The 7,388-nt window shown below is 42.6% G+C and overlaps 1 protein-coding gene across 1 annotated transcript; it reads left to right on the top strand.

The window, feature by feature from the left end:
- Positions 1-3,905: 3,905 nt before the first annotated feature.
- On the top strand, positions 3,906-5,864 carry LOC146641330 (E3 SUMO-protein ligase ZBED1-like). Its single transcript, XM_085398488.1, has 2 exons — positions 3,906-5,039; positions 5,315-5,864. Exons 1-2 carry the CDS (start codon positions 3,967-3,969, stop codon positions 5,862-5,864), a joined length of 1,623 nt encoding a protein of 540 aa, XP_085254614.1. The 5' UTR covers positions 3,906-3,966.
- Positions 5,865-7,388: the final 1,524 nt, after the last annotated feature.

The raw sequence follows: 7,388 nt of genomic DNA, 5'->3' as shown, positions 1-7,388 counted from the left end.
AAATTCGACATACATGTTATCCAGCCAGTCACTACATGGTCAAATTTAAAAGGGACATAAATACTAATTGTACTTTCTGTGGGGATCATCCAGAAACGGTGACACATCTTTTTTGGTACTGTTCTTTTACACAGAGATTCTGGAAGGAATTTAGCAGCTTTGTTATTGTCCATATTTTAAGGGAGTTTTCTTTACGATGGGAAAATGTTTTATTCTGTTTCTTTAAGTTCCCCAAGAAGTATGAGAAATGTTTTTTATGATAAATTTCTTAATACTTTTAGCTAAATTTTTTATCCATAAATGTAAGTTTACTAACAAAACACCATATTTCTGTCATTATTTTAAGGATGTGCACATGCACATACAATCAATATCAGACTGCACCAACAAAAAGGCTCTCACAACAATATATGTATGTGAATTTTTGCGTGTATTCTTATAATTGTTACCTTTTTCTTTCACCCTTGGCTTTTTGTGTTCATGTTCTGTTGTATACTTCATCTGTTCGTATGTTGTATACTCATTGTTTGTTAAATAAAGTTTTAAAAAAAAGACACGCTTTGTTTAGACCCCCAAAATCCTTTCCACGCCCACCCCCGTGACATCACGCTCCAAAGCCCTGTTACGTCACAGAACGTGGTGATGTCATAGTGACAGTCCTTTCATCCTTTGATGTTCAAGTCTATAAATAGAGGACAGCTGTCAAAGGGAATTCATTAAGCTATCGTTTTGTTGGAGTGATACAGCACATAAAAAAGCAGAAATGAGTTCGAAAGCTAACAAAGACAGAAATGTTAATTTCTCGAAAACAATGGTTAAAAAAAGTGAAAAAGAAAAAGAAACATATGCCAGACAGTTCGAGCAAAGACTGCAGCCAATGATCGACGAGGTTGAAAAGCTCAAAACTGAGCTTGACTACTTCAAAAACCTGCATACAGTCAATAAGAAACGGATCGAGGATCTAACAAAAGAAAACAATGAACTTTTGCAGAATAATAAGCTGCTGGGTTCGGTCTTGGATGACAGGACAAACATCGCAGACAGGTTGGACTCGATAAAAGATGACCACGAAGCTCTGGTAAAGTTCCGCGCAGAGACGGAGAAAACTCTGGCTGAGCTTAAAGAAAAACACGAGGACGAAGTCCAAGTCCTGCAAGGACTGCTGGAAACAGAGAAAGAAAAGGTGGCACGTCAGCAATTTCACAACAGCCAAGTTGTTGAATTATTATTGAAACGCCACACAGAGGAAAAAAATAAGATGCAGCAGTTTTACCAGGAAAATACTAAAAAACTGGAAAACAAAGCAAATGCTGCAGACAGGAAGTTAGAAGAGGTGATCAACATGTATGACTCCAAAATAGAAAAGCTGCAGACGGCAGTAAAAAATAGTAGAGGTGTGACCGTCAATGCGGTTAAGGAACGCGAGGAAGAACGTCAATCCTCGCAGTGTTGGATTGACGGTGTTTTGTCGCGTAATACAAAGTTACAAGACGAAAATGAATTTATGGTTAAAAACATGAAAGAATTAACAGAGGAGACAGATCAAATGGGCAAAGTGATAGACGACCAAAAGGCCCAGAATATGGCGATCAAGCAGAAATGCCAGAGTAATATTAGAGCTCTGGCCTTGGAAAAGAAAATGAAGGCTATGCTTGAAGACGAAGTTGATTCTTTGAAAAAGAAAATTGAAGACATCAAAAAGGCCCTAAGCACAGAGCAGGAAAACCACAGAAAGACAGCAGTGGACCGGCACAAAGTAAAAGCGGCACACAATCAGGCACTGGCTGAAAAGGTGGCGCTGGAAGAGAAACTGCGCTCCACAAAAAAGCAACGGGAAAGATTTATATCCAAAGTGAATTGGCTGGAGAAGAAAGAGCGCTACTTCCAAGAGGAATTGTGCCAGTGCGTTTTGTCCTTTGAAAAGGCATTTCCACATGCAGGTCACTTGAGAGGAAAAGAAAAGGTGGAATTTAGGGATATGTTCCACAACTTGAAAAAGAAATACGTAGACGGAGTGGAAGGCACCCCCTTTGTTGGAACAACGAAGGAGTTTCTTGAAAAACAGCTGAACTGTCTACGTATCAGATGCAAGGATCTAGATGCAGCTTTACTAGATAAAACACGGGAGCTGGAATCATTTAAAAAGCAGTACAATGACATGGTAAAGTCTTCCGAGTACGCTTTATTCCGACAAAGAGAGGAGCTCATTGGACCAGTGAACCAGATTATCCAAAAGGCTGCCAATGAAGAAAAAGAGATAGGTCATCTAAAATCTAGAGTGAAAGACGCTCAACTCCAGCTTAAATTAGAAAAACAGAAAGGACAAAAGCTGGCATCGTTGGACCATAGAAGCATGATGGGGAGATGTTCTGAGGAGACTCCGTCTCAGATTAATCCTCGTCCACTTCCAGGGAAAACTACATTTATTCAGGTACGTCCAAGACACCCTGGCAGAAGTGCAGGTATGGCTTCCCCAGTGAATCCTCCTGTAGAGTCTCCATCAACACCACCTTTCCTCAATTCTGATGATGGATTACCACCAGTTGATTGTTAAAAATTAACTGCTAAAATAGGCCATTAGAAGTATACTTCATCTTGTCTCCCTATATCATGGGTGGGCATTCTCAGTCCACGAGGGCCGGTGTCCCTGCAGGTTTTAGATCTCACCTTGGCTCAACACACCTGAATCACATGATTAGTTCGTTACCAGGCCTCTGGAGAACTTCAGGACATGTTGAGGAGCTAATTTAGCCGTTTAAATCAGCTGTGTTGGTTCGAGGACACATCTAAAACCTGCAGGGACACCGGCCCTCGTGGACTGAGATTGCCCACCCACCCCCAACCGGTCGCAGCAGATGGCCGCCCCTTCTTGAGCCTGGTTCTGCCGGAGGTTTCTTCCTAAAGGGAGTTTTTCCTCCCCACTGTCGCCCAGTGCTTGCTCAAAGGGGATCATTGGATTGTTGGGGTTTTCTGGCTTTTACTGTAGTGTTTTCACCTTACAGTATAAAGCAGCTTGAGGAGACTGTTGTTTTGCCATGATGCAATATAGTATTAAATATGACTACATTTTAAAAACATCTATTATAGCATCAAAGTAAAACAAAAAAACTAAATGAAATGAATCAAAATGTCTAATCTGGCAAAACAAGAAAAGAAAAAAGGTTTCACCTTTAAATAAAAATCCAAATCACAAACACATTCTGATTTTTGTTGTGTGTGTTTTTTTGTGTGTGTTGTCACGTATAAAATCTTTGCACTCTGTCTCGGTGTCTGCCCGGCCGGCTCCGCAAGGCTACATATGTTTATTGTGTTGCTGCTTTCTTCCACCCGTCATTCTGCCTGGGCGGAGCTCAGGCCCACGCACCTGTCTGCAATTACGCTGCAACGTGTCCTGTCTGTATGGAGACTGAGAGCTGCCAGAGTAATAATGTAGATACAGGCCTCTTTCTCCTTCTGCTGCTGTTCATGCTTTTATTCCATTGATGTTGCTATCATTTGTAAATATATTTATTTGCTCTTATTTTATCAATTTACTGTCGTTCATGTATTTAATCTTCTTTGTATTTAAATATGATTTTTTTTAAGTAATGCCGCGAGATGGACAGTTAAATAAAGGTTTCATTGAATTAAAAAATAGATTTAAAGATGACTGGTGGCGGAAGCAGAGCACAGACTGTCTGTGAGAATCTATCGCCATCGTGTGGTGCAGAGATATATTGCCATTGAATTTAGACAACGAAAGCTTGGCTCACAGAGCAGCTGCAACACGAACAAAAAACATTAAATAGCAACATGATATATTATATTATATTATATTATATTATATTTATAGCTGTCGAAATTAACGCGTTAATTGCGATAATTAAATTTTGGAATTAATTACGTTAGAATATTTAACTATTTAGCGCAACACGCAGATAAGTCGCTCCCATAATTCCACTTGATTTGTTTACCGCGCCACTGAAAATGGAGAAGCAGGAAGCGGATGGCCTTCTGGATGGGGAATTTAAATACAAGAAGAACATAGATGGGACAATAAACAAACGCGTTGTAATTTGCACTCACTGTAGTAAAGAGTTTCAATTTCACCGTTCAAATTCGACCTTAAAATACCACCTTAATGCCAAACACGCGTTTGTCGGGGCAGCAGCTTCACCCGGCCTGCGTCAGACCACTCTTAGTGAACGCAGGCCACTCGGTAAGTCTTCTTTGGACAAACTGACCGACAATATAGCCAAATGGATAGCAAAGGACTGCAGACCGCTAAGCATTGTGGAGGACAAGGGCTTTGCGGATGTTTTAAAGGTTGCATCTCAGGACGCGTCCTACAAGCCCCCAGCGAGAAGCACAATAACAATTCGAATCCACGAACTGTATGAAACGGAGAAAAAGAAAAAAGAAGAGGCTTTAGTTCACACAGAATGCGTGGCTCTGACAGGAGACCACTGGACATCATTGAGTAATGACAATTACCTGGGAGTTACTGCGCATTTAATCACTGAAGCCTGGGGTCTGACATCCTTTGCGCTGACTATAATGAAAACGGAAGAGCGGCACTTTGCGGAGGCTTGTGCAGAGCAGTTCCAGACTGTTGCTCGCAGGTGGAGAATTGAGGAGAAGGTGACAACAGTAGGCACGGACAGTGCGCGCAATATGATCGCCGCGGCTCTCATCATGCCATTCAATCACATGCCGTGTACCGCGCACATTCTACAGAGATGCATCACAGTGAGTCTCGCAGACAGTGGCTTTGTCACTGCGCTGGCCAAATGCCGCAAAATTGTTGGCCATTTTAAGCACAGCCCAGCAAACACAGCAGAGCTGAACGCAGAGCAGGTGTCACTGGGGCGCAAGCAGGAGCCGTTGGCCCAGGACGTGCCTACGCGCTGGAACTCCACGCTGGAGATGGTGAAGCGCTTGATCCGCAACCAAACTGCAGTAACCGCGACTCTGGATAAACAAAAGCATAAACTTGTCCTCCTGACGCCTCCAGAGTGGGACAAACTCCAGAGACTGGAGACACTTCTAGAGCCCTGCAGGTGAGCCTGTCATTGTGACCATAATTGTAGGTTTAGATTAAATGTATCAAACATACATCTTAAATCAGTTTTGTTATTATGAAAATGTCTTATTTAAAAAATAAATGAAATCAAATATTTTATTAATATTACCTAGTATTAAAAAGCTTTTTTTAATTTGCTGTCTTATCTGTGTGTGTGTGTGTGTGTGTGTGTGTGTGTGTGTGTGTGTGTGTGTGTGTGTGTGTGTGTGTGTGTGTGTGTGTGTGTGTGTGTGTGTGTGTATTCCACTGCAGATATGTGACTGAACTGCTGGGAGGAGAGGCCTACGTCTCCTGCTCTGTAGTTCTACCAGCCTTCTGCCACCTGCGCCGTGTCATGGAAGTAACTGATGAGGACCCTGCATATGTGGTGAGGTTTAAAGAGAAGTTTAAGGAAGACCTTGCTTCCCGCCAGGAACATACCAACTATGCATGGCTCCAGATCGCAACTGCACTGGACCCACGTTTTAAAGACCTACGCAGTGTGCCCAAGACTGACAGAGAAGCAGTGTGGACCACACTGGCAGGCATGCTGCATGAAGACTCTCCTAGAAGATCACACACTGCAGAAGAAGGTCCAGCCAAGAAGAGGCTGAGCCTGCTGCAGATGGACTCTGACTCTGAGTCAGAGGAGGAGGTACAGCAGGACAGAGCCATACAGCGCTACAGAGCAGAGCCCTGCACTGCCTTAGAGGACTGTCCCTTACAGTGGTGGGCAGCTCATGCAGGAGCCCACAGCCAGCTGGCCCGCCTTGCTCGCAGATACCTGGCCACTCCTGCCTCCACATTTTGCCTGTTGAATTAGGCCTATGTTCTGTGAACTTGAAGATGTATATGGATAAAACAATGTGCTAGATTTAAACGGGTGGAAAACATTCAGTAAAAATCCCTCACAATTATTTGAAGCCCTGTTCTGCTTGTACTGCTTGTACTCACAATTAATAATAAATAAAACAAACAAGTGTGTTAAAAACCACTATCTGTCCCGATTTTTACACATATATACACACATATACACATATATTTCGAGTTGCGATTAATAAATTTTTAGGCTGTGATGAATTCGCTTCCAGCACAACACCCAGCCTACGTCAGACCACGCTGAGTGAACGCAGGCCACTCAGCGTGGTCTTAGCATTAAATAACACTAACAAGTGTGTAAAAATCCGCTATCTGTCCGTATGTTTGCACACATTTTGGTCATATTTCGAGTTGTGATTAATCATGATTAATTAATTTTTAGGCTGTGATTAATCTGATTAAAAATTTTAATCATTTGACAGCCCTAATTATATTATATTATATTATATTATATTATATTATATTATATTATATTATATTATATTATATTATAGTGCAAACAGTGCAGGCTTCAGCTCTGGGGAACAAGCTGTTCCTCAGTTTGGGTGGATTCCGTCACTCACAGCGTTGTTAGCCCTCTTGTGCGCGCAGACTGCAACCCCCCCACTGTGCTTTGCCCTGATATCTGCAGTGTGAGGTTGGATCGCTCATTCTCATCCTCACACTGATGCCACTTATTTCGGTCTTTGTTTGACATAAAAGGGCATATTTGTCACTTTATTGCAACTATATTTGCACTCTTGAGCTCCTTCATTCACTGACTGATCATAAAGTTATTACTTGCGTTATGTATTCATCCGTTTGAACATAATTAATGAAGCCACATGTAATCACTAAAATTTGTATTTTGGGTACAATAAGAGAGTTTCAGATGGAATGCTGTTTTGTTTTGTTTAAATTTCACCAACTTGCTGATGCCCACGGTTGTGAGTGCGGCTTCTTGCTGTACATGGGTGGATGGTTGTAAATCACATCACAGATGCCAAAAACCTCTCAAACCAAGCCCCCTTGCCGGTGATGCTGTGCGCAACCTCGTGACGGAGTCAAGCATATTCAAAACACCCCCTCACCTCCCGTGTCAAACTCAAATGTCAGCCTATTTCATGTGTCACTTTTGGAGCAGTTGCCATCCCGACGAGCCATGGAGAAGTTCGTGTTTGTGTTATTTTACTTATTTGGTGTTCTGGTGTGTTTGGGCACCGGTCAGCACCATCGTGTTGAGCACGTGTTGGACCGTGGACACACCGGATTCAGTGGGAGAATAACGGTCAGGTGTACAGTTTACTGAGCACTGGGACTCAGTATCGTTTACCAGCACAGACACGGAGACGCGCTCAGCTTCTATTGAGAGCAAACAACCAAGTGAACCCTCCGGCTGCGTCCAGTAGACGAGACACACCGTCTGGGCCGGGAGCTTTCCGAGCATTCAGACTCTTAAACTGCTTCCTCGCATCTGCTTCATGAATAT

The sequence above is a fragment of the Rhamphochromis longiceps genome, linkage group LG23 (assembly GCF_057381845.1).
Source record: "Rhamphochromis longiceps isolate RC_006_pf linkage group LG23, R_longiceps_female_GT1.1, whole genome shotgun sequence".
Classification (NCBI taxonomy): domain Eukaryota; kingdom Metazoa; phylum Chordata; class Actinopteri; order Cichliformes; family Cichlidae; genus Rhamphochromis; species Rhamphochromis longiceps.
Note: the sequence above shows the minus strand (reverse complement) of the source record. Positions and strands in the feature narration are given on the sequence as shown.